Raw genomic sequence first — 26371 nt, 5'->3', positions numbered from 1 at the left:
CCAAACCTCTAGTTCAGTGCTAAACAGGAGCCTGGTTCAACACCCACATGGACAAGCCTTTATGTGTGGACTGCTATCCCTCCTTTTTCACGCATCTCCTTCTTTTTTATTTTTCGGCTCTACCCGCACTGAAGAAAAAGCAACAGGCTGTGTTTCAAAGTCAGAACAATGGCAACAAATGGGACAATTTGCTTACCAAATTCTGTCAAGATCTGAATGCATACATTAAAACAGAAAGTGACATGTAAAAAGTGTGTTTTTTTGTTTGTTTGTTTTTAAATTCTTTTGCATTTAATGACAAACAGCGAGAAAGTCAAGGTGCAGAAAGCCAGGGAATGTGATTGAATGGTCAACAAGAAGCAACTTTGCAAGAAGAAGAAGAAGAAGAGGAGGAGGAGGAGGTGGTTGGACATGACATCCCGTCTTTCACTCCCCTTAAGGAGTCTCAAAGCGGCTAACATTCTCCTTTCCCTTCCTCCCGCACAACAAACACTCTGTGAGGTGAGTGAGGCTGAGAGAGTTCAGAGAAGTGTGACTAGCTCAAGGTCACCCAGCAGCTGCAGGTGGAAGAGCGAGGAAGTGAACCCGGTTCACCAGATTATAAGTCTACCGCTCTTAACCACTACACCAAGGATGAAGCAAAGTAGATCTACGTGGATCTCTCTTTTGGAAGCTGCCAATCACTGCTGCTTCCAAAATAACACTGTACAACTGAGTTTATGGAACACTGCAAAATCTGAAAGAGGCTTTGATTCACTGGCAGTAAGAACAACCTTTGCACAGAGACCACAAATAAACAGGTTTGATAGAAGAGATGCACCACTGCAATGGTCAAATACATAATTTGCAATTAACATTTACACAAAGTCACCTGAGGGCAAACGAAGACACACACAAGATTCCCCACAGGTTTTTGAAGTGACAATTGCAGCTGTTGGTTGGGGGAGGTGAACATTCAGATCAAGACATGGCGCATGGGGAGAGGTTTTGTAATCCTTCCCCCCTCCCCCAATGGCATTTCTCTCTATTAACTTGCACGAAAAAACACACACAAAAACAACAACAACAAAACGAGTACACTGCCCACTCCACTCATGGGGTGGGGGAAGTTAATTGAGAAAACAACACAAGGAGAAAGGTTAAAAAACCCTCCTGTGGACAACAGAGTACTAATCCTCAATCCCACCTCCCAGCTAAGAAAGAAAGAAAGAAAGAAAGAAAGAAAGAAAGAAAGAAAGAAAGAAAGAAAGAAAGAAAGAAAGAAAGAAAGAAATCACAATCACACAGTTTCAAAAGTGGTTTCCTGCATGACAGGGGCATGCTCTTTTAGATACACACATCTGATGATCCCGTGGGTGCATGAAATGAGTTGCATCATTCAGCAACTCCAGGCACAGCCTGATTTTTGGTTTAAAAGGCTTTGTTCCTCTTACCTTTCCGTTGTTCTCTATAGAAGAGTTCATGAAAAAAAAGTAAGTCCCAAAGAAAAACACACAGCCGTCAAAAAGGCCCAGGAGGGTCCAGTATAAGAAAGGTTTCAACTGCAACATGGCGTTGTCGGAAACGTTCCTGCCAAGGAAAATGTAACAGAAAGAAAAGGCTTTAAAACTGTGTTCACGAAAAGCAAGAAGGGGTGTGTGTGTGTGTGTACATGTACGCAATTTCCAGATGGTGTCCTGCAGGGCCTCAAAGCAGGCAGGAGACCAAAAGGTGACCTTGAAGATTACAACAGCAGCACAATCCCTACACAACCATGCAACCTCACAGGGTTGTTGTAAAGATACATTTTATTTGGGGAGGGGGAGAACCTTGAGCTCTGTAGAGGGAACATAGGATTAAAAAAAATACAATAAATAAAATCTATGAAATCCCCTTCCCGCGTTAGAAGTGGAAAAGAAAGCTGCATAAGACTAGCAGGTTATGAAAAGAAACAAGAAGAGTTAATTTGCAAAGACAGTAACAAGGTGACTGTATAACTTTTAGACACTTCTCTCCACAGGTTGTCATTCCGTTTCAGTACTTATTATCTGCCCAGTCTGGGTTTTGCTCTTCTTTTGTTTGGCCCGACAAAATAATCTTTTAGCCAGCCACACGCTCCAAAAAGAAGTGAGGAAAATGTCCGAAGTACTCTAGCTGTATTGCTCTGGTGGCTTAATTAATAATAATAATAATAATAATAATAATAATAATAATAATAATAATAATAATAATAATAATAAACAACACACAGATCTGATACCTGAAACTGCTTTAATGCTCTGTCCTTATCATTCCTATGAGGAACGTAAGACATGGGCTCCCTCTACTGGACTTGAAACACACTCTCTTTCCAAAAGAGAGTTCTTGAAAAGACTGAAAAGGGAATGCAAGGAATGCAGTGGGACAGCAGCAGGCTTTGGCCCAGGCAGCAGCCGACCATCAATGTCCGCCTCGTCTTCCCTGACAACTGCTCTCCACGATCTCACCAGAGGAAGGGTCTCTCCCATCGTCTCCTTTTAACTTTCACATACCTGCACACAGGTACTGCTGAGCTATGGCCTCTTGCTGCACAGCAGATAGCATGCAAATATGGCTATTACAATAGCAAATATGAGCTAACACAATTCGTCTTGCATATTTCTTTGTTATACAATAAATAGCAGACCAATTCTTGTAGGGATCAAGCTCCCCACACTCCCCCCTTTAAATACTGTTTCCTTCCCAATTCCAGCTCTTCTGCTACAACTACCCCAGCTCATCTTATTATATGTTGTTGTTGTTGTTTTATTTCTACCTCGCTCATCTAGCTGGGTTGCCCCGGTCACTCTGGGCAGCCTCCAACCAAATACAGAGGTACCTCTGGTTGTGAACGGGATCCGTTCCGGAGGCCCTTCGCAACATGAAAAGAGCGCAACCCGCAGCGGCGCATCTGCGCATGCACAGGTTGCAATTTGCTGCTTCTGCGCATGACATCATTTTGCGCTTCTGCGCATGCGCGAGCGGCGAAACCCAGAAGTAACCCTTTCTGGTACTTCCAGGTCACCGCAGGACGTAACCTGAAAGAACGTAACATGAAGCAACACAGTAAGACATCAAGCATTAAAAACTTCCAGAAACATGGCTGCTTTCAGATGTCTTATAAAAGTTGTGTAGTTCTTGATCTCCTTGACATCTGAAGGGAGGGTGTTCCACAGGGAGGGCACCACTACCACGAAGGGTGATATGGGCCTTGGGATATATGAAATTGGAATGGTATGGTATGAAGTCAAGCATGTTTGGGCCCCACTGAATTGGGCACGTGGTTAAGTACCTCCCTCTGAAAGAATCAATGGGGTTTAAAAGTGCTTAGCTTTGACAGGGCCAGGATCAGGAATGTTTTACTTCTGGAAACGTGCATGACGCAGAGAAAGGCGAAGCTACCTTCCCTCTCGTGTTGTTTTGATAACGCAGGGCCTATTGTAATAGCAGGCTGGGCTAAAGCCCCTCCCACCTGCTACGGCAACACCGTTTCACAGACAAAGCCAAACCAGGCAGAGCTGCGCTAAGATTTAGGAAAGGTAATGTGCTTCAGGACAGACCGTAATGATGGCAGGGCTAACTATCCCACTGAGAAACCATAGGGAGCCCACTGCTGCAAGCCCCGCCTGGGATTTTGCTGTTGGACCATCCCGCCTGCCCAAACATCAGTGATAAACTGCCTAAGTAGCAGAGCAGAAAATGGGAGAGCTGAAAAAGGCAGCAGCCTGCAAAACCGCTTTGTATTCAGGGACACATTTTCGGCTGATGAATATTCAAAGCAAGGCCATCTTATTTTTTGCAATTAGCTTGTTTTCCTTACTCTGCTCATGCAATTACGATCGCCGGGCAAGCACAGGCGCTCAATAAGCTCCTATCAAGTTATAAATAGTGGCAGAAGGGAATGCTGAGGCGCTTGGCAGAGGAAGAAGTGGGGCAGAGGTGGCTAGCCCCATTCTGGAGCAGCTCTGCTTCCGTGCCCCCAACAACCCCCCGCCCAGCCTTTTGCTACATACACAAATCCTTTGGATGCAAACAAGGATGTTTACACCAGCATCAAGCACCCAATACTGATAACAACAGCTGGCTTGCTGGACCAGGGCCAGAGGAAGATTTTCATTTGCTGGAGCAGGTTAGCAGAGCACTCCACAGATGCGAGGCTAAGCATCTGTTGCTGTGCAGCTCAGGGAGAGGTGGAGAGACAGCCGCCGACAGGGGCTTTTCCAGGGACCAGCTTCCAGCAGCACCAATCCTCCCCTGGTTTGTGTCAGTGGTGAAGACTGAGAAGCAACAACCCGCTGAAGGGAACCAGAAGGTATTAATTGGTGGAACTGGGGATCCTGGTAACGGTGCAATCCTCGTTGCAGTCAGAACTTTCTGAAAGCAGCCTGAGTCAGGGTAATCAAAAGACCCACAAGCACTGGTCTAAAAAAAAAAATTCTTCATAATTCAGAAGTTCAGGAATCAGGCAAGATCTGCAAGGAAGCAGCTGTCCCAAGCTGCAAAGGTGCGACTTGCTGATTTTGTGAGAATGCCTGAATTGAAAACAAGTGCTCCACTGGGGTTCTCTGTTCTCCCCCTGGAGGTTGTTCGGAAGGAACCAGCATCCTTGCTTCCCCTTTCTGAAGCAGGTGGAGGTTGAGGCACATTGGGGAGAGCCTCCCCACCGGCCATGCTTCCCCAAAATGAGCAGCACCACCCCAGTTTCTTCCTGCTCATGTCAGGATCTGCCAACCTGACCCTAACCCCGACAGAGCTGAGGAGCTCATGACACTGACCCCTGACGGGCACTCTGCCCACCTGTCAATCACTGGAGGTGACCATAATATCAGGTAACTAATTCTTCATTTATAGTGCTGCTTGAGCCAAAGCTGCACAGCAAGCAGAGACCCAAGCTGAGCAGAACTGACGTCAAGCCCTGCTTTCTTTAGTGAGAGGGAGGCTGAACAATGGAATTCTCCCCATGGGGGACTCAGCAGCCCAGCTGACTCCAGCAGGGCTTGCTGTCACTGCTGATAAAGAGTGGGATATAAATGCCATAAACAAAGAAAAGCAAATCAAAACATTGCACCTGGGAGTGGAGTCGACTGCCTAAGGCTATGGGCAGAGGGAAGGGAGTGCTGAATCTCTGTCCACAATCCAGCTCAACTTCTGTCACCAGCAGCCAAAGGCAGATAAAACAGAAAAAGCGCTGCTGGTTACTTACAGGTATAGTTTTGGGAAGGCCATCAGCGTGTCAATAGGGACGTGTTGCTCCAGCAGACTGTAGGCCACGATTGGCATAGATGTAAAGCAGATGTTGAACATGGTAAGGTAAGCAGCATCATAGAGAGGCTTAAAAAGACAAGGAAGGGAGAAAGGGAGTCAGGAGGAGAAAGCAGCACCCTTGTTTGCTCCTGCCCTCTCCAAAATACTCATGGTGCTGCCCACTGCAACAGCCTCCCCTACAGTTCAAGGCTTCCAGAGGCAACTGAACCTCAGGTTTAGCAAACTGCACTTGATCGTGGTGGAGAAAGCTTTTATGCAGTTTTGGGGCACACTTCCTGCTCGCTTTAGGCTGTCGACATGCCATTCTAGACTTCTGGTTTGCAAGAGATCACAGTCGTAATGCAATGTTACAGGTTCAAGAAGAGGGCTGAGTCCTACTCAGCCAGAAGGAACATGGGATGCAAAGGCAAATCCTGCACTTCGTAGAACTGTAAACTCAAGCATAACCTCACTCTGAACTTCTACACCAAACACAAAATTGAACTGTTGCGGGGGGGGGGGGGAGTAACCACAAGCCAAAGAGGGAGAAAAGAGGAGAGTAAAAGGAAGCAGGCTTATGGAGAACAGCTGCATTCAAAGCGAGGGGGGGTTCAGCTCATTAGCAGAATTGGTTACGGCAAAACCAGTGCTTGAATGGAACACTCGAGAAACTGGACATTGTACTCATTCAATATATCCCAAAGTCTGGTTTCAAGGAACACCGGGTAGTTTGTGAGCCTCTGGTGATGAGCCAGCAATTCTGCAAACAGGGGTTAGAAGTGGGTTTCGAGTACCACGGAAAACATCTTGAGGTGCAAAGGGCAGGAAACCAAACCGTTAGACAGCAGTTGCAGACGCTTGCTTGCTATGACGGTGACAGCTGCCAAACAGTTTCACTTTTGATTAATTTAAAATGCTGCACACCCAGATGGCTTCAACGGCTTTTTTGCACAATGGAACTCCCCCCCCCCCCGCCCCTTGCGAAGTCCTTTCTTTAAAAACCTCCAGCACAGAAGTGCTCCTGGCGAAGGTTGTTGGCTCGATTGGCAAGTGCCTATGTTTCTGCATTTTGCAAGGGGTGCATTAAGAAATAAAAGCAGGAGTGGAAGAAGGGTAGAGGGTGGTCAAAAGCTGACTGGTTTACAGAGCAGAACAAGAGAAGACGCACAGGGGAGCCAGCCATCTTGCCACTGGACCTTTATCCCAACTCCTGCCCTAGCATAGGATGGAAGGTCACTCAGCCCTTCACAATATATATCTGCATCTATCTGGAAATCCAATTGGAGTAAAAGGTGCCTCCTGTGCTGTCTTTGCTGCAACTGAAACACCTAAGTGGTCCTCCAGGGCGCAAGTCTAGGCAGTGCGTATGGAACAGGTGGGAGGAAAGAGCATTTTTCTCTAGCAAACACTGAAAGGAACAAAATAGCTTCATATAATTCGATAAAAACAAGCAGTCTGAGAACTCTGGTCACAGAAAAGGAGGTAGCACCATAATAAAAAATTAGCAGGCCTAGAACTTCAGCCCAAACTGTGAGTCGTGATTCGGCTGACAAAGTCATCACCGATAGCAGCAACCTACCTGTTGTGAAAAGCCACAGAAGAACTGGTACAAAAATTGTGGGAAAATGAAGCAAAGGTTCTAAAAATGAAACAGAAAACCAAAAGCCATGTTACTTGGGAGACCTAAGCACTTTATTAATTTATTTTAATTTATACAGCATAGTGCACTGGGGACCCACTACATAAGAAACAGCTATCCCCACAAAACCGTTCTTGCCCTTTGCAGATTTGCTGACAAAGTTCTGCTCCAAATCCTCACTTCAAAAGAGCAACAACGTGTTTTGCCCTCCCTCCCAGGAGGAGCAGGGTGGCATATATGTGGGTGATCCCATTTTATCCTTGGAGTGGGGATTGAGACAGGCTTGTATGTAGGTTAGACTGAGAGTGCGCAGCTTGCCCCCAGCATCACAAAGCGAGCTGCTTCTTTTTTTGTGCCACCTGTTTTGTCTTCTATAGATCCTGAGGGTTATCTAGTCCAACCCCCTGGATCTCAGCAGTCTTTTATAAGCTACAACTCAATAAAACAAATTTAAAAATCACAATCACAAACGTAAAACAACAAATTCAGAAGAGCCTTATTTATTTCAGGGAGGTGTGTGTGTGTGTGCGTGCGCTGCATCACATGCTTACTGCCCATTTTCCTATCCACGAATGCTCTACAGAAGAGTCATATACAGTGGTGCCTCGCAAGACGAAAAGAATCCGTTCCGCGATTCTCTTCGTCTAGTGGTTTTTTCGTCTTGCGAAGCAAGCCCATTGACAGCTTAGCAGATTAGCGGCTTCTAGCGATCAGCTGTTAAGCGGCTTATCAGGGCTCAGCTGTTAAGCGGCTTAGCGGCTTAGGAAAAGGGGGGGGGGAGCGAAAAAACCCTGCGGGAACTTGCTAATTTTTTTCGTCTTGCGAAGCAACCCCATAGGGAAATTCGTTTTGCGAAGCGCCTCCAAAACGGAAAACCCTTTAGTCTAGCGGGTTTTCCGTCTTGCAAGGCGTTCGTCTTGAGGGGCACCACTGTATTTACAGTACGCTGGAAGACCAAGTGGCCAGCCTCTCTTGGAAGGGAATTCTGTCACAATGCTGCAGTGATTGAGATGGCCCTAGCTTGTGTACCCACCATGGCAATACAAAGAGAAGTCTTTGTTGGCCAACTGCCAACCCACTAACACACACCTCCTCTCTCGGCATGCATACCAACAACCATGGTAAGACAGGACATAGGAAGCAGTCTTCTACCAGGTCAAACTGTTTGCAAGCCTAGCCCAATACTGTCCACTCTGCGTGGCAGTAGCTCTCAAGGGTTTCAAGCAGGGACCTTTCTCATCACCTGCTAGCTCATAGTTTAAACTGGGGGGGGGGTCGGGGATTGAATTGTGGGCTTCCAGTGTGCGAAACACTTGCTCCATCGCTCAGCTATGGGACTGCAAAGCCAGGAGTGGCTGAAGGACAGAAGAGGCCAGGAAGAACCGACATATCCATAAGCCAGGATGGGTGCTGTAGGCCACTCATCTAGGATCAGGGCTTCGGAATTTCCACCTCCCCTGAAGCCCACCAGCAGTTCATCTTGGGATTAACCAATGATTGGGAAGTGACTAAATGCGCCCTCCAAGCAGATGAAGCCCATTACCTTGTAGAAGAAATACTGTACAAGGTGTGAGATTCTCACGTAGTACAAATGCCCATGAGCCAACAGCAATTTTTTCAAGTCTTTAAACTTTGGGATGGCGTAGTCACTGTTCCGGGCTGCTTGGCGGCCCTCTTTACCTTTGATACCTGGAAGCAGAGATGGAAGAATTGGCGGGTGAGGAGATCCCTGGCCAATACGTCCTGTATAAAAACCCCAGTTGCTCTGCCTCCCCCCCCATATGTACGTTTCTATTATGCTCCCCCCATTCTTAGATTTCTCCCCCACTCACCCTGCAAGACAAGAATACTCCAAATAGTTGCCCAATGCTATGCACTTCAAGATATGCCTCACCTATGCCCACATGAGCTTCCAAGATCATGCTGACGTCGTTGGCCCCATCTCCCACCGCCAGGGTTATTGGGCTGCCCTTCGAACACTTAACCATCCGAACAATCTAAATGGGCAAAAGAGAAGCAATAAAGGCAGACCGAGAAGGAAAAAGGAGTAAAGTCTATGAATCTCTCTTGTGTTGCTTATGAGCATTACATTTAGTGTAGCGCAAAGGGGGGGGGGATGGATTTGGACTTGAGACCAATAGGAAAAGATGCCACAACCCCAAAAAAAGGTCCTGCTGCACTGCAAGTCAGTTGCCTGGTGAGAATTTACTTCCACAACTCCTGTTTGTTATCCAGGTGAGGCAATTTATTACCAATCGTCGTCAAACTTATAACCCTTTTACTGTTAATATTTATTACCTGCCCGTCGCTGTCATCACCTTTATCACCTTTTGATTTGGTTTATTAGATGCCACTTTTCATTCAAATGAATCCCAAAGCGGCTTGCAACCAATAAATAACAAGAGCAAGACAGAACATCATATCATACCCTTCAACAGCAAGTCAGAGATGCATTTCAGCAATCTGAAATTCAGTAGTGAAAGCAGTTTTGAAAAAACTGCAAACAGGTGGGTCCTAAAACACAACACTCCTCTCAGTGCCAAAGGCCGGGGTAAAGAGGTGTGTAAACATAGCAGTTAAAACGCACTGGTTCTCTTGTTGGTCAAAGGCCCTGCATCACACACACACCTGCGCTTTCTGCAAGGGAGCCATCCGACAACATAAGACTGCTGTACACTTCAGGCAGATCTGGAGGAAGATGCTTTTGTAGTGGCCGGAACGTGAATCTTGGGAAGGGTTCAGTATCAGGGCCAGGGTGGCACCGTCGATAACCAGTCCATACTCGTGACTTAGTGTCCAGCTTCTAAAACAGAAGACAACAAGCCTTGCAATAATTATATACACCTTTCCTGACACAGATCCTGGAAGAAGATAAGGGCAGCAGATGCTCTGGCACAAGGCACCACAAGAGAGACAGCTAAATAAGACAGCTTCAGAAAGCCAGAATTAACAGAAGCTAAAACAGGAAGCTGTGTGCATTTGGTTACATTATCTGTTTTCACTACTGCATACATAATGGAACAAAAGGATGTGGACTTTTGCTTTTTGCTGTGGCCATAACTTCATCTTGTCTATACTGAGTGGCAGGGGCTCCCTTCAGGGTTTCAGGCTGGTTCCCCCACCCCCTTATCTAGAGATGGCAGGGATCAAACATGGGACCTTTCAAATGCAAATGTGATGCTCTAGCTCTGAGTTGCAACCCTTCAACTAAGCTACTCTGGGGACAGTTGTTAAGCTGCTGTTGCTCAAATGGCTCCTAGTTTTTTTACTGGGTATCTGGTAGCTGGAAGAGTTTTGGAAAAAGAACTGCCATGGACTCTAGCCTTTGTGCTGAGCCTGTTTAATTATTCAGAATTTGAAAGTGTACCTCGTCTTCCCTACTGCAATCCTCTGCAGTCACATTCCTGCTAACTCACCCTTTGCTTCCCACTGCCCCCCCCCCATGTCCTCTATCACACACCCCTTAGCAGAACGCTCTGGTGTTAAAGACAGTTGGAAGAAACCAGCCAGATCAACTAAATATTTGCATGATTTATTTCTGTGTGCATGTCCTAGGGGGTTTGGAAAAGATTCGGAGTATACATATGAGCTCAGGTTGAAAGGAGCATCCTGGTACAATATCCAGGGAATGAAAGGTCAAGGGACATGGGATCAAGCCTGCTTGCCCTGGTATGATCTCCCAGTTTCCATCTGCAGGAAACTTGCCAACAGCGATTGTTGGAGTTCGTTGCAAGTTGTGGGGTGAGGGAAATCAGGAAGGAACCAATACAGGGATGATAATAATAATACTAATAATAATACTAATAATAATACTAATAATAATAATATTTTTTTATTTATACCCCGCCCTCCCCAGCCAAGGCCGGGCTCAGAGCGGCTTACAAGCAATAATAGAAACAAGATGAATGATTACAACTTAAAAACAAAAATAAAATACAACATTAAAATATTAAAATGTAGCCTCATCGCAGGAGGAGAAGGAAAAGAAAGGGGGGGAAAGTAGAGGGAGGGAATCAAATTGGCTCCAAGCCAAAGGCCAGGCAGAACAACTCTGTCTTACAGGCCCTGTGGAAAGAAATCAGATCCTGCAGGGCCCTGGTCTCATGAGGCAGAGCGTTCCACCAGGCCAGAGCCAGAGTTGAAAAGGCCCTGGCTCTGGTTGAAGCCAATCTAACTTCCTTAGGGCCTGGGACCACTAGGGTGTTGTTATTTATGGACCTTGAGGCTCTCCGTGGGGCATACCAGGAGAGGCGGTCCTGTAGGTACGAGGGTCCTAGGCCGTGAAGGGCTTTAAAGGTCAAAAGCAGCACCTTAAATCTGACCCTGTACTCCACCGGGAGCCAGTGCAGCTTGAAAAGCACTGGGTGAATATGCTCCCATGGCAGAGACCCCGTGAGGAGCCTCGCTGCAGCATTCTGTACCCGCTGGAGTTTCTGGGACAGCTTCAAGGGCAGCCCCGGATAGAGCGAATTACAGTAGTCAAGCCTGGAGATGACTGTCGCATGGATCACGGATCAAGGCCAGTGGCCCACCCAGTCTAGCCTCCATTTCTCACAGCAGTCAGCCAGGTAGGTGCCTCCGCACCTGTGATTCCCATCAACTGGTATTCAGAGACATATCGCTTCCAACAGAGGAGGGATAACAGAGGCATGGTGGCCAGCCTTGAGGTACACAGAAATGAACTTTATTTCAAAGTCTGGGCACTCTTTAAAAGAAACTTAATCTGTAGTCACCAGCAAATAGTGCTAAAGGTAAAATTGGTTGCATTCCAGAGCACCTCTGGAAAGTAATCGACTACAGAATGCCCTTGGCTGAACAAAGTCCAGTCTCTCCTCTTTGGCTGCAAAGTTATCTCAGGGCTGCCAGTCCACAGACCCTTAGAAGCCGCCTGTTTCACACCTACCTCTTTGCATTTGGGGGCACGTCGCTCACCAGCTTCTTGTGATAATCTACGAGCAGCTCATGCAGCCGGTCCTCCTTCCGGTCTTCCCCTTCCATGATTTTGGCCGTCAGGTGCAGCAACTCCGTGTTGGTCTGGAAGAGTTTGCAGGCATAGCAGGTGGCCTGAGCCGTCTCCAGCTTGTCCCCTGTCAGCACCCAGATCTTCATGCCCGCAGTGTGCATGGCCTCAATGGTTTCAGCAGCAAAGTCCTGGAGCCTATGGGCAGAGACACCTTTTGCTTATCAAATGAAACAACTGGTGTGCCAAAATGTTCTTTCCCCGCTACAATTTTCTTTTCTTTTTTTAAAGATAGAACTCTTTTGAATGATCCAGAATTCATAACGGGTAAAAAAGGATACAGGAGAGAGATAATGACACCCTCACAACCATTAATTAATGAACTGGAACCCAGTAAAACTGGTGGAGATGAGAAAGAGAAGTTAAGGCATTTTACAGTCAACAATTCCACTATTACAAAAAAAGAAAAGACAACTGTATATTTTCCAGAATAATTCACTCTTCCTTCTGTTCTAACAGTTCAGGGACTGATTTCTGATTTTACTTAATTTCTAGACAGGCAGTAGGAATCTGAGAACTGTCTTAGGGTTAGACTGTTGGTCCATGTAATTCAGTACTGCCTACTCTGACCGGCAGAAGTTCTACAGGGGTCTCAGGCACAGAAACGTCTTCCTTGTCACCTGTTCCCTGATCACTTCAAACAGAGATTCCTGGGATTGAACCTGTGACCTTCTGCATGCAAACTACATTCGCTACCCCTTTAGTCCCGAGGCCACCACAAAAATCTGACATAAGATTATCAGGAGAGCAGCTGGGCCCTGTATGGCTGAGAAGGGAAAAGGCAGAGTATAGCTGAAAGAGGAGGACAGGTTCTGAAGTTGCTCAGACAGGCAACAGAGATCAAAGCCTACTGGTGCACTGACACCTCCATGCTACAGTGTCCCTCTGGCCGCTACATTCAAGCCCCCTGGCAAGCTTCCTCACTGGCATTATTTTTCCACTGATGGAATTTGGTGAGAATATTCAGCAAGCTGCTCTTCTGGCTAGCTGGCATTCTAAACTGGTTGGCAGAAACACAACAGGGCTATGTAGGAGAGCCAGCCACCCCACATTCAGTGAGCGCATGAAAGAAGCGGGGTTGTGTTCAGAATTCACTCCCATAAAATGTGAAAGGAGGCCAACACACATGGAGGGGGATGTGCCTAGGCACATCTGGGTTCTCAGTCATGTGGTGGAGCTGTATGGATGCACTCTTTACCTTGGCGTTTAACAATATATATGTAGCCTGCCTTGGGATCTTGTGATGAAAGGCAGGGACAAAAACATCACCCAATCTCCTTTTCCAAGTTGCGGAGGTCATGTTTCTTTTCCTGTGGACACTTACTTGTCTTCCACAGCTGTGGACCCAATCAAATGCATGTTCCTCTCAATATCGTCAAAAACCTGGGCCATCTTTGCTTCCCGGTCCTGTAGCGCCATCGTCGCTTCCTTAACTCGGGTATCAATTATGTGATAATCATAGTGAGATATTTCTTTGTAGGCCACGCAGAGAGTTCGATACCCATCCTAAAAAAAAAACAAGCAAGGAAGTGCATTTTTCTAAACCTCAGGTCTCCCACCCAACTTCCCTCTAGAACAGCAGGGTTCAGTTGCTCGCAGGCACCTGCAAAAAAACCCAGACTCAACCTGCTGGGCCAGTAGTCATAGGTAGTCTCTCAAAGCTGTCTTAAAAAGATTGCTGAGTCATGGGTTGACGGCCATGATTCTCAGAGCCTTCCTTGCAGTAAATCCACTGATGCCAAGTGTAGTTGGTAGCAGTAGAGTGACCCTTCAGGTGCTCAAAAACCTAGGAGACTTGTGGGATCAGACCAAGAGATTCACTGAGTCCCAAGACCTTGTCTAAAAGTATGAGGTGGGTGAGGGGGGGAGCCACCTTGCTGAAGCTAAGCAGATGCAGGTCTAGTCAGTGCCTGGGTTCAGGAGACAACCTGGGAACCCCATGCACACCAGCTTGTGTTCCACAATGGAAAAGTAGTTTATTATCCACAGAATAAGCAAGGCCAATAAAGAGTCCAGCGTCCCCTTTCCCACAGTGGCCAGCCAGATAAAAGGCATTACATCAACAGGCCTTACTTGCCGCTGCTCCCCAGCCAGGGTTCAGAATACAGTCATACCTCGGGTTAAAGTAGCTTCGGGTTGAATGTTTCAGGTTGCGTCCTGCGGCAACCCGGAGGTAATGGAATGGGTTACTTCCGGGTTTCGCCGCTCATGCATGTAGACGCTCAAAATGACGTCACACGCATGCACAGATGCGGCGAATCAAGATCCGCACACGTGCAGGTTGCGTTCTGCTCAGGATGTGAACGGGGCTCCAGAACGGATCCTGTTCGCATCCTGAGGTACCACTGTACTGAAGCTGGAGGCTCCCATTTAACAGCACAAAATTTAAAAAGTTTAAGGTTGGGGCCACCAATATGAAACCCATTAAAACATCTGATTAGGAATAGGCAATTGGGAGCCCAACCCCGCCCCTTGACAAATAAACATCACCCTTTGTCATCAGTTGTTTTCTACCACACAAGCCAAGATGCAAGGCTTTTGGAGACAGCACCCCTTCTCCAAGGGAACAGCAACTGTGATGCAAATAGGGTTCTGTTATCCAACTGCATACTGCCTCTAGCAGTGGAGGGAAAACATAACCAGCCTGGCTAGCAGTTGCTGAAAACCTTTCCGTCCATGAATTTCTCTAACCCTCTCTTAAAGCCATCCAGGTTGGTGGCCATTGCTATTATCTTGCAAGTTCTGCACTATTTATCCTGGAGAGTCAGCAGTAAAGGTGATCCTGAAAGGGTGAGCTGGTGGAAAGAGCCACTGCCACCAGCCTTTGGGACTTTAGTCCAAACATGGTCCCTGTTAAAAATCAACAGCCAATCTGGGCAAAGCTTGACGGCAATTGATTTTCCAAACGCCAAGATTCTGGATTATGCATTCTCTCTATGAGCAAAACAAAATAACTCATCAAAGTTGGCGTTCTTACCATTGCATTGCGTTCTACGTGTATCCTTGTTTTTTGGACATCAGCTTCTGGGACCCTGGGGAAAATTGCAGAGTCTGCTCCCTTGCAGAACAGGTATATGCTTCCTAAAAACAGAGTTTGAAAAGGGATGGGTGGGTAAAATAATCAGTGATTCATAGGACGAGAGATCTAGGGCATAACATAGAATTTGATCTCTGGGAGTAATTACGGAAGAAAGATCTTCATGCTACACATTGAAAGAAAACCATATAAAAATGATACATAGAGGGTATTTAACCCTGAGTAGATTAGCTAAAATGTATAAATCTTAATCTGACTTGTGTTGGGAATGTAAAGAAGTAGCCACATTTTTTTCATATGTGGTGGTCATGCAAAATAGTTAAAGATTATTGGGAAATGATATACTATGAGATGAAAGCAAGTTTTTAAAAAACATTCCCCCCCCCCAAACCAGAAGCATTCCTTTTGGGAATAGTTCAGATGGAGGTACCCATGAGTCAGAAAAAAATATTTCTGTATGCAACTACAGCAGCTCAGACTTTGTTAGCCCCAAAATGGAGCCTGAGAGAGGTCTCTAAGAAGGAGGAATGGCAACTTAAAATGATAGAATATGCAGAGTTCGCAGGCCTAACCAGTAAAATAAGAGAACAAGAAGATCGAGTCTACAAAGGGGAGTGGAATTTTTTTGTGGAATATCTGGAAATAACAGTAAACAAATGAAAATGCTAACAGGATTAAGGTAAATTCTACAATATAATGTAGAATGAGGAAATACGATTGGGGGATTAAATGGTTTTAACAGAATATGCATTAATTATGAGAAAATTAAAAGACCCATGGAAGAGGAAGCAGGGAAGTCAATGAATGTATAATTATAATGGTGGATATTTAATGATGGAAATGTGTATTTGAAAACTTTAATAAAAACTATTTTAAAAAGAAAAAGAAAAGGGATTGATTATTATTTAAAGCAGTGAAGAAGTTAAACTAACAGGCCGCTGCTGGAAAAGTCAAAATAATAAATTTCATGGTGAAGAGAGAAAAGAGCTTCAACTCACCGTCGTGCGATTTCACGAGAACACTCATTCGGCGACGGACACAATCAAAATCTAGAACATTCAGCAGTTCGTACCTTTTGAGGCAAGAAAGACAAAGAGCATTTAGGGTCTTGGAAGGTGGCTGGGAAGCTCAAACCACTTATTACCCTCAAACCCTACACAAGTGAATCAAATAAGAACCCTGTGTAAGCTTCAGTTAGCCACTGCTCTGGAAAGGATTACAAACACTCTGTATCTATTATGAAGGTATTTAGGGGTTTGTAACTTGTGTAAATGAAAAGGGGTGTCTAAGTCAAATCCACCCTCCTAAGGGATGCTAATCTGGCCTCTGGGAAGAAAGGGGGCATGTCTAAAAGCCGGAGGAGGAGCAACAACAACTGTTGGCCATGCAGCCAGCCAACCCTTGTCCTTCAGCTCCTTTAATAGCCTTAGCCCACTTAAGGATGCCTCCCCCACCCTCCCAAAAAAGAGAAAACTATTTTGAGTACGTTAATGATGGGTTTTAAAAGATGCTAGCACTTCTGGAATTCTAATGTGGAGCCAGCAGCCACATGCAAGAATCACTGAGAATACTTGCAAAATGCAAGGCTGGAGCTGCCCCACCTCAATTAAGTGATATAAAAAAGAGGAAAGGGGATGCAGCCCATGTACACCTGCTGATTTCTGTACTGCTCTAACAGGTATCTGGCACAGCCCAAATGGCTCAACAGAAGCAGAAATGTGGGAAAACAGCAATGGGAACCAGGTGCTAGATTCAAGGCAGGCGAGTGAATTTTTTTAATAAAAAACCATGCCTTGAAATGAGCCAATCATTTCCATCACCACCGCCCAGTATTAGGGTTTCCCTAACCAGGCTTCAGCTGCCTTGCGTGATATCGGGAGGCCTAGCCACGGTCGCACCTACCTTTCGATTTCCTTTTTTCGGTTCTGTACATTCATGAAGTTATTTTCTTGTCCTAGAAAAGTGAAACCATACCTGTCAATGAACAAAAAGGACAGAATGGCGTTGAAAAAAAAAAACCAACACACACGCACTTCAGATTTAAAAAGAAACAAAAAACTGACAGAAATTGAAAAGAAATAAAAGCCACGTGGAGAAAACTCTGCTTGATAACGAAATATAGGCAGCAGTTGTGGGAGCAGTTCCTTGGAAACGTAGGAAACCTGCCCAAATAGTGCTGGACACAGAGTTCAACTTCCTGAGAAAGTCTCAGGTTTGCTGTTTTGTGTCTTTGTTGTTAAAAAGTAGGTTTCTAGTTTTCATGGATGAAAATACATTATCTGCTGAAAGCTCAGAGAAGTGACTAAGCTTTCCAAAGTCTGCTGAAAGGGGTGTCATATTCTTCAGCATTCCTTGCCCCTTCGTAGTTCAATGAGAAGCATCAGAATTAGGCACATTTGCTGAATCTGAATTGCTTCTCATGTTTCAGAAACCTGGGAGGACATTTAGCATCACAGGTTAGATGCTGCAAAACAGTCTTCCGGCAGGCAATCCTGCTGCTAATTGGCAGGTGATTCTTGAAGACCAGTTCATGCCAACAGGCCTATTTATTCATTTTTTTACAATTGTTCTGTGTTGTTTTTATTTTCTGAACTTGTTGTACACTTGCACACTTGCATTTTATGTGAGGTGGCTGTCTATAAATATTTTTAGAAATAAATAAAATGTACGCAAGATGTAGAACTGAGTTTGTGGGGGGTGAAGGACTTCCAATTGCCCACAGACGTGTGTGTGTGAAAGCATTTTTAAGCAATGGAATACAGCAACCTCTGATCCTTGTATGTGGTTTGTGGGGGGCAGAGCATGTTCAGAGATTGCTCTGCACATTTCTTCTGCTTTGCTTGTTTTTAACTTATGGACAATATGACTGCACCCCCCCCCAATTCTCTCTTGGCAAGCAGCTCGTTTATTTTTTGTCCGTTAATGTGTTCCATTTTGCTGATGCCCCTGTTTCAGCTGCTTTGCAAATCAAAACCCGACCGAAGGACGTTTAAAGAATTTATCTCTGCTGTACAGAATGATCTAAACTTTTGTTTATTTATTTTTATTTTTGGCCACAGTTGCAACACAGGGGAAAAGGTTGAAGGACTCTGGTTCAGCCTGCCCTGACCTTAGAAGCATCAAATGCAACTTAAAACAAACAAGCAAGCAAAAAAAAGGGGGGAGACACTCTTTTTCAGCAAGAGGTAAAGGACCAAGCCCAGTTGTTGGAATGTTCCTCCACTGATGAGACAAGAGTGATTGCTGTCAAAAATCAAGACACCACCACTCAGCAACCTGCGATTATACCAGGATGGGCAACAGGTGGGCTGCAGGCAGCACCAAGCCCAATTTTCACACTGTCCCACCCTAATTTTGGAAGTTGTCAGTTGACCTCCCAGCTGTCTGGCCCCAGGAGATTCTGAAATGGCCTTGGTTTCAGAGAAAAGGGTGCCTGCCAGGTTTCTTAAGGTGAAGTGACCTGAGCTGCCCAGCTCCAAAACGCGCAGAGGACAGGTGTGATGTCATGGCCAAGGGAGAGAAGAAGTTGGCTATCCCCCAGTAGAAAAATTAAGAACCCCCCCACATCTGCTTTACAAGCATCTTCTCCAGATGCACGCCACTGCCTCTACAATTACGCCCACACCTGTCTGAGTAGGCGGCAAAGACTCACTTCCAAGTGATTCACCTTCCTTACTCAGCTTCTTCATTTTAACGACTTGTTATAAATACTTCCATCCCACCTTTTCACCAGAGGGCCCACAGCAAAGCAGTAGGGCACCTGTTTTGAATGCAGAAAGTCCCAGGCATCTCCAGGGAGAGCCAAGAAATACACCATGCCTGAAATCACAGAGCTGCTGCTGCTGCCAGTCAGTGTAAACAACACTGAGCTAGATGGTTAGGGATGTATATCCAATGTTAGTCCCGCACAAAGCAGACCAGCTGGAATTGATGAGCATGGGTTTCAAAGGGTATGTCTTTGCGAGTTGCAACCCTATGGTCCTATTTGCATCCGTTGGCTTACAACAATTTTAATAAACCATAAAATCCAATTAGAGTTGCCCCAAGCAATTGAAAACAAAAACAAAAAATTAAAAGACCTGACAGATGTAGCAGATAAAATACAATTTAAAAAGAAGGGGGTAAACCACAAAATAATCCTCAAACAAACAGATCAAATGCCTGCAAGCAAAGGACACATCTTGGTCAAAATAATCCTTCCTCTTCTGTTACCTTCCAGATGTTGTTGAATTACAGCTCCCATCATCCATGACTACAGCTATTGTGGCTGACGGGACTTGCCCTTGCTTTCCACCATTATGGGGTAAATGGAAAAAGGCAGGAGGGAAATGGGCCAATGAAACATCTGGGGATACTAGGGAAGTCTAGGGATTCTGAGAGGTGCCTCGGACTGGTTTTGACAGAGAGAGTATGCACAATACCTCTGACAAGACCAGACCAGTGGGTACCAAAATGGCAGGACTTCCTCCTGTCAGGTGAGCCTCCCTGCAATTCTGAGCTTCAGCAGGTTCCCAGCCATGGTGGCTCCTAGCATTGCCCACGTATCAAGGGAATTCTAAAGCATGGCCTAAGTCACGGAAACCTACAGCCAGACCCCCCAACAACAGCAAACACCTTTAAGCCAAATTTCACCAGGCAGTTTCAGCAATATTTTCTTTACCACTCTCAGTATCCGAAGCTGGAGAGTGTCCACCTGTGAGCATAATGGCCTCACGGGGAACATTTTTGTACCGTTCAATACAACTGAGTGGGAAGATAGATGTACTGGGAAGGGAGTGGCCTTGCCTCCGAAGTCATCCTTACTTTTGAGCTCCTTGCAGCAAAGCAATCTCGTCTGGGGAAGCGGCAACATACTTGCTCGTGCTGCCTGTCTGCGACCCCCCTGAATCCATTTCGTCTTTCTGCTGGACCTGAACTGTGTGGCAGAGACACAAAGCACGAAGGAAGAGCTCTTCGCGGTTCTGGGGAAGGGATGTAACAAAAGGAAACGAGAATGTTAGCAAGCAGGCTTCCTGCTCCAGGGATACAAGGAAGAAACACGGAGACATCATCACAGGACCAGCTGCTTCCAGTGCAACAACAGTCAAATTTTAGTCTTGCTCCACACACACACCCTCCGCGACAAGACAGTGTGCAGCCCGCACATACAATACCTCAAAAGCTTGTCTAAGTACTCTTGCAGCCCTCCTGGTACAGAAAGTTGGGTTGCCCTGCACTGGATGCTTACCTTCTCTGCTTTTCCATGACCCTTCAATCCATCAACCTCGGTAATGGAATCTCCATACTTGTAGCCATCAATGCTGCACTCAATGAACTCCATTGTGTTTTCTGTTAAAGTCCCTGTTTTATCAGAAAACACATACTCAACCTAAAAGAAAAAGAGAAATGGTTCCCAGTTAACGAGAAACAAAACCCTTTGCTCTTTCCCCAACTGGTGGAAAAGGAGGCCCACTTCACTTTTATATATGTGTTAAGACATAAAACGCTTTAGGAAGTGGCTTGAATGCTAGAATTAAAACATGCCTGTGACGTTCTGATTTATGCTTCACATTTCCTGCAGCAATGGCCCCTGGTTCTTTACACTGTTTTCATTTTTATCCTGCTCATTTATCCTGCTCATTCTTCAAATTACCCCACCCCTCCCGTGATGATCTAGTTTTGTCTCACTGTCCAGGTGAGCAAGCAAGTTAGTTGTTTTCACGTTCCTGGCCAGAAACTAATTTTCTTGGAGTTTTCTTGAAAGAAAAGCAGAGATGAGCTACATCTTCCATCAGCACTGATCACTGGCTGTGTTGCCTGAGGCTGAAAACTGTGGGAGCCCTGCAGTCTGGAGGGACACAAGTTTCCCATCCCTTGAAGCAAAGGGTGGAGAACCAAGGCTACATCCCTCAAAGTGGCCTACTGGCAAGTCCACTTCACAAAGAACCCATTCCCTCCCCAGATGGGAGAAGACAGGCCCTTAGGAGGGACAATTTGGCTGAGATCTTCTAGCTGCTGAGCCATGCCTTACACAGAAAGGGAAAAACAAAAAAGTCAAACCAAGTTTATATTTGCAAGGAAAACAGTCCCGCTGCAAAAGGAGGAGAAGAAGCGATTTTAAAAATTAAAAGCAGCACGACTAGGAGGATCAGCTGACATGTGCACAGCATGGGATTGGGAGCCTGACATTTCCCTGCATGGTAACAAGCATGCAAATCCTGCTTAGTGAGGCTAATTATAGCATCCAGCACTCAGGGGCCCAAAGAATCAATCTTTAGCGCTAATACATATTTAAATACTCTAAAAAGAAATCCTGTGTTGAAAGGAACACGAGAACCTAGAAGTCTCAAGTTCTGTTAAGGCCAGATGATTACGTCTTGGCTGGCTAAACGGCCTTTTAGAGCCACTGCACTGGCAGGAAATCTACTATCTTCTCCCTGACATGTTTGCTCTGCTTGTTTCACAACCAAGCCGGGCTTTCTTTTGTTTTGATAGTTGCAATATGCTTTTCTATAGCTCCATTGTTCTCATTAGGGAGGGCAGAAATAAATAGGATCTAACTGAGAAGAGAATGCTAATGGAATATCAAAGTAAAGGTGATCTTCTACTTGGATTGATGGTCAAATCTTGAGCTCTCCGTATTTTGGAACTTGGAAGCAATTCTAAATTGATTTGGGCTACAACCCTAACCGCACCAGTAAGCCTCACTGAATTCAGAAAGACTTACTTCCAAACAGGACTGAGTTGTCAGGGTTAAGTAGTCAGTTCTTTTGATGTTCCAATCTACACACGGTGTTGTGGGCTGGGGGAGAATTGGTACTTAATTTTTCTGCAAAAAATTTGTTCTTCCACAAGGACATTTGGAAGAATGAATAGATGCCGACTGCAGATTCAGTATTAGTCAAGCTTAGCACAGTGTGAGTTTTTAGCATTACTTATAAATAACAAGGACAATTAACTTGCTGAAGCAGATCACTCACTCTCCATGGCATTGGCAGCTTCTCCAATGCAATCTGAAAACTTCCCAAGCAAATTACTCTGATTAGCATGTAAAAATTAGTCCAATTTTACCTTGGGGAAATTTTCCAGTTTGGATTTTTCTGGAAAACCCATGTCACTGCTGACACTTCAGGTCAGTTCTCACCAAAATTCAATACAGTTGTAGTTGTATCATTTTAACTTGGACCAACAGATCGTAAGACACTAACTGCAGTGGGGAGGAGGGAAAGGTGAGAAAAAGGAAACGAGATGCTTCTGACCTGGCCCAGCTCTTCATTGAGGTCAGAGGTGTTCACCAAGGCTCCTTCATTGCAGCTCACATCATACATCTCTTTGTCCCATGAAATGAAGAAGGAGCCCAGGAATTTCTGCATCTCAACAGTCACGTACATGGAGACAGGGATGATGAAATTGAAGAGAACCATGAAGGACAGGAAATCGGTGAACATTTTTAAGAGCTAGAGAGAACAGAAAGATTGACTGGACTGTTGTTTTAAAAAGTGCACACGGGCAAACGCTAATGAATACAGAGGCAGTGGCAATCCAAGCTGAAGCAAGCCCAGTTACCTTGAAGGCTTCTTTGTCCTTTTGGGTTCTCTGGTTGTACCAAGGCTCGTCGTGAAATGGAACGCTTTGCCAGACGTACTTCAGAGTTGTGCATATTATAGCCTTGCCCACAAGAATGCATAAATAAACGATCAAGAACATGTTGATCGACCTGGAAAGGCAAAGTGTTAAAAAAGAATCACAGTGGTTTATAGTATTACGCAAGCAGTGGAAAAACTCTATGCTGATAGGGACCTGAAAGAAACAATTCCAAGACTTATAAGGGTACAATACCCCCCCCCAAGGTTTTGCAGCCATCCAGCCTTGATTCAAGAGAATTGCACTGGCATTAGACCCCTCACTTGAATTAAACCACATTACGCTCATGCATCTGTGAGGCTCTCTTTTGAAAAGTGTTTGAGACATGCAACTGATAGAAGATGCACTGGCCAGACTGCTACCTTGAGACAGATGGCAGAGAATATTGGGGGGGGGGGGAGTACTGAACTGGATACCTATTTATTTCTGGTCTTAATCCAAAATGTTGATGTAAACCTTAGCAGGGGTGGGGAACTGGAACTCCCCTAACCCCCATGCCAAAGCTGGTGGGTAGGTACGGCTGCCCGCTCATCAGTTAAGCGACATGACGCTTTGAAGCACTTACAATCATAGAATCATAGAACTGCAGAGTTGGAAGGGACCCCAAGGATCATCTAAGCCCAACCCCCTGCAATGCATGATTCTCAGCTGAAGCATTCATGACGGCCAGGCAGGACCTCAAAGCACCGTGGAGGGACCCATGCATGGTGCTCAGAAGTCCTGCTGATCAGCAATCCAGTTCGGGATCCAATGAATCCTGGGCTGGCTAAAGCCTTTCCCACCTCCAGAATGCCTTGTTCTGCTGGTAGGGATTTGGAAGGCATGCAGAGAGGGACATGGCACATGTATGTCCAGTCCAACCTTACCCTTTCACACACAGCGCATGTCTTATACAGGGCGTGGGGGGTGTAGATTACCATCCCTCTTCTATTTTACAAATACCATATTTACTTGAATCTAATTTGGCCTTTTTTGGCCAAATTACGTTGCAAAAATTAAAGTGCACATTCGGGCAAATACGGAATGTGTCACCTCCACAAAGCTGGGCTTTTCTTCTTCTGCGTGTGCCATGTTCGAAACTCCCATTTTTCTAGCCGCATTTTGCAACAGGGGATTTTATTAGCGTGAGCAGTTTCTGAGCTCTGGGAGCAATGCTGCCCCTAAGATCATAGAATCATAGAGTTGGAAGAGACCACAAGGGCCATTGAGTCCAACCCCCTGCCAAGCAGGAAACACCATCAGAGCACTCCTGACATATGGTTGTCAAGCCTCTGCTTAAAGACCTCCAAAGAAGGAGACTCCACCACACTCCTGCTTTCAGATTAAAACTGCCACTGTTGAAAGGAAAGGAGGAGCTTTTTTCTCTGAAGTCTTCTCTGAAGACTGAAGAAAGGATCCTCATAAGAATATTGGGGGGTGCATGTGAAGGACTAGACCATGTGAAAAATTAACATAGTATTTTAGCTGCAGTGCATTCAATTTCAGCATTTCTTTCTTCTTGTTTTTTTTTAAGTGCCTAGACATTCCATTGTTGCGCCTTAGCTCCTAGCTTTCATATCTCAGTTTCCAACACTGGGTGTGTCTGAGACAAAGGAAGAATGTTGAAGTAGAATATACACAATCCAATTAAACAACAGTTGACTCAAAAGAGATTTACAATATGTCCAGATAACCTACTTTTCAACTGCAGATCGCTTCTGGGATTTTCCTTGGTAGTTCAAAGCCATTTTGGTTTCCATTCCAGTATAGACTGCGACTCCTACAAAAATCAAAGCCACTGGTGAAACGCCCTGAAAACATTCACCTACCTGCTCCTTCCTAGGAAGGAAGTTTCACAATGACCAGTCCATGTAGTCAAGTACATGGGCTCACTCATGTTCCAGAGCAACTGGTAGTCAGAGACATAATAAATGTAATAAACAGTTCATACTGCATGGAAGAATCATTCTCACTAGGCTGAAAATGAAGTCACAATTGATGAGCTTAAGCTCAGGATAGAAGAAGAAGTACAACCTTGTGGTTGTCTCCTGACTGTCAAGTTATTTTGGGAGAGGAATTCAAACCAGAAATTTAGGTTTGCACAGTTCAAGCAGATTAAAGTGCTCTATCGCACTGGCACAACAAATCTGCTTAAGAATGTTTCTTTTCTTTTTTAATCACACTTTGCGCTTAGGGAAGTGATGGGGAAATGCACTTGGAAATGGGGTAAGATGTGAAAAACCCATTAAATGCTCTGAGAAATGGGGTAAAACCCTGCAAGCAAATCAGAATAAAGATCAGACATCATCCAACCACTGTGCATGCTTTGTGCAAGCAAACCAAGATGGTAAAGGTAAAGGGACCCCTGACCATTAGGTCCAGTCGTGACCGACTCTGGGGTTGCGGCGCTCATCTCGATTTATTGGCCGAGGGAGCCGGTGTACAGCTTCGGGATCATGTGGCCGGCATGACTAAGCCACTTCTGGCGAACTAGAGCAGCACACAGAAACACCGTTTACCTTCCCGCTGGAGTGGTACCTATTTATATCTACTTGCACTTTGACGTGCTTTCAAACTACTAGGCTGGCAGGAGCAGGGACCGAGCAATGGGAGCTCACCCCGCTGTGGGGATTCGAAATGCCGACCTGCTGATCGGCAAATCCTAGGCTCTGTGGTTTAACCCACAGTGCCACCCAAGTCCCTCTCAAACCAATATGAGTGCCCATTTAAAAAGGTTGCCTGAGTGAGCTCTTAAGTCAAAAGTAAATCCCACTAATTTAAAATGTGTGTTAAAGGTAAAGGTAAAAGTACCCCTGCCCGTAAGGGCCAGTCTTGACAGACTCTGGGGTTGTGCGCCCATCTCACTTAAGAGGCCAGCGGCCAGCGCTGTCCGGAGACACTTCCGGGTCATGTGGCCAGCGTGACATCGCTGCTCTGGCGAGCCAGAGCCGCACACGGAAACGCCGTTTACCTTCCCGCTGGTAAGCGGTCCCTATTTATCTACTTGCACCCAGAGGTGCTTTCGAACTGCTAGGTTGGCAGGCGCTGGGACCGAGCAGCGGGAGCGCACCCCGCCGCAGGGATTCGAACCGCCGACCTTTCGATCGGCAAGTCCTAGGCGCTGAGGCTTTAACCCACAGCGCCACCTGCGTCCGAATGTGTGTTACTAGTGATTAAATATGCATAGGAACCCAGCCCAAAACTTTTGTTTGGGGCAGGAAATAAACACCACACAAATTTGAGATTTCAGCCTTCTTCCCAACGGGTCCTCCCAGGCGTTGAGATAAGCAGGTGCGTCCCTCTTGGTTGTTCCAACTCCATCAAAATTTTGGGCGGGGTGGTGGTAACAGCCCAAGAGACAGCGCCTGGGGTGGCAGCCCCTAAATCTTGGGATTCCCTCCCTATAGAGATGTGTCTGGCTTCCAGCGTGCTGCGATCTCAGTGTCTGGCACCTTCACTAGACAGGATTTTGGTGAATGCTGAAGATGCATCACTCCACCCTGACCTATGGTGCCTGAGATGTGTGTTTCCAATGTCCGGCCCATTCCCGTGACTGTAACATGCTTTAACGGCCTTTAACTTCAAATTGTTGTAATGTGCCCTGGGAGAGGCTGGTGAAGGGCAGGTCTTAAATTCAAAGCATGGCTGAAGCAAACTGGAAAATGCCAAACAGTTGCTTACCATAGATCTTAGGAGTGTTTTTTAATGTCGCTCCCTTCAGCAACAGGTTCTCGGGACCCAGTGCCCTAGAATGAAGTCAGACTATTAGGCCACTTACAAAAGGAAAGGGGGGGGGAGGGAGAGAGAGAGAGAGAAGATGCATTCTGAAAAT

At 45.7% G+C, this 26371-nt stretch overlaps 1 protein-coding gene across 10 annotated transcripts in view; it reads right to left on the bottom strand.

The window, feature by feature from the left end:
• The window catches only part of ATP11C (ATPase phospholipid transporting 11C (ATP11C blood group)), a 103531-nt gene that overhangs the window by 22218 nt on the left and 54942 nt on the right, over window positions 1-26371 (bottom strand). For all 10 annotated transcript variants that reach the window (XR_014164699.1, XM_081897226.1, XM_081897221.1 and 7 more), the window contains exons 9-25: window positions 26221-26285; window positions 24238-24319; window positions 22483-22633; window positions 22176-22373; window positions 20165-20305; window positions 19741-19898; window positions 16840-16911; window positions 15936-16009; window positions 14878-14981; window positions 13225-13406; window positions 11784-12038; window positions 9509-9683; window positions 8775-8877; window positions 8424-8569; window positions 6821-6880; window positions 5201-5328; window positions 1434-1569 (exon numbers count right to left, since the gene is read on the bottom strand). Coding sequence is in view for 9 of the 10 variants with exons in the window: in XM_081897226.1 (XP_081753352.1) it covers window positions 1434-1569; window positions 5201-5328; window positions 6821-6880; window positions 8424-8569; window positions 8775-8877; window positions 9509-9683; window positions 11784-12038; window positions 13225-13406; window positions 14878-14981; window positions 15936-16009; window positions 16840-16911; window positions 19741-19898; window positions 20165-20305; window positions 22176-22373; window positions 22483-22633; window positions 24238-24319; window positions 26221-26285 (2230 nt within the window). In the remaining variant the exon portion in view is untranslated. The remainder of the gene's footprint in view (window positions 1-1433; window positions 1570-5200; window positions 5329-6820; window positions 6881-8423; window positions 8570-8774; window positions 8878-9508; window positions 9684-11783; window positions 12039-13224; window positions 13407-14877; window positions 14982-15935; window positions 16010-16839; window positions 16912-19740; window positions 19899-20164; window positions 20306-22175; window positions 22374-22482; window positions 22634-24237; window positions 24320-26220; window positions 26286-26371) is intronic.

This window comes from Podarcis melisellensis (genome assembly GCF_964234715.1).
Source record: "Podarcis melisellensis genome assembly, chromosome: Z".
Taxonomy (NCBI): Eukaryota; Metazoa; Chordata; class Lepidosauria; order Squamata; family Lacertidae; genus Podarcis; species Podarcis melisellensis.
The sequence above is the reverse complement of the archived record's forward strand: the minus strand, read 5'-3'. Positions and strand labels throughout refer to the sequence as shown.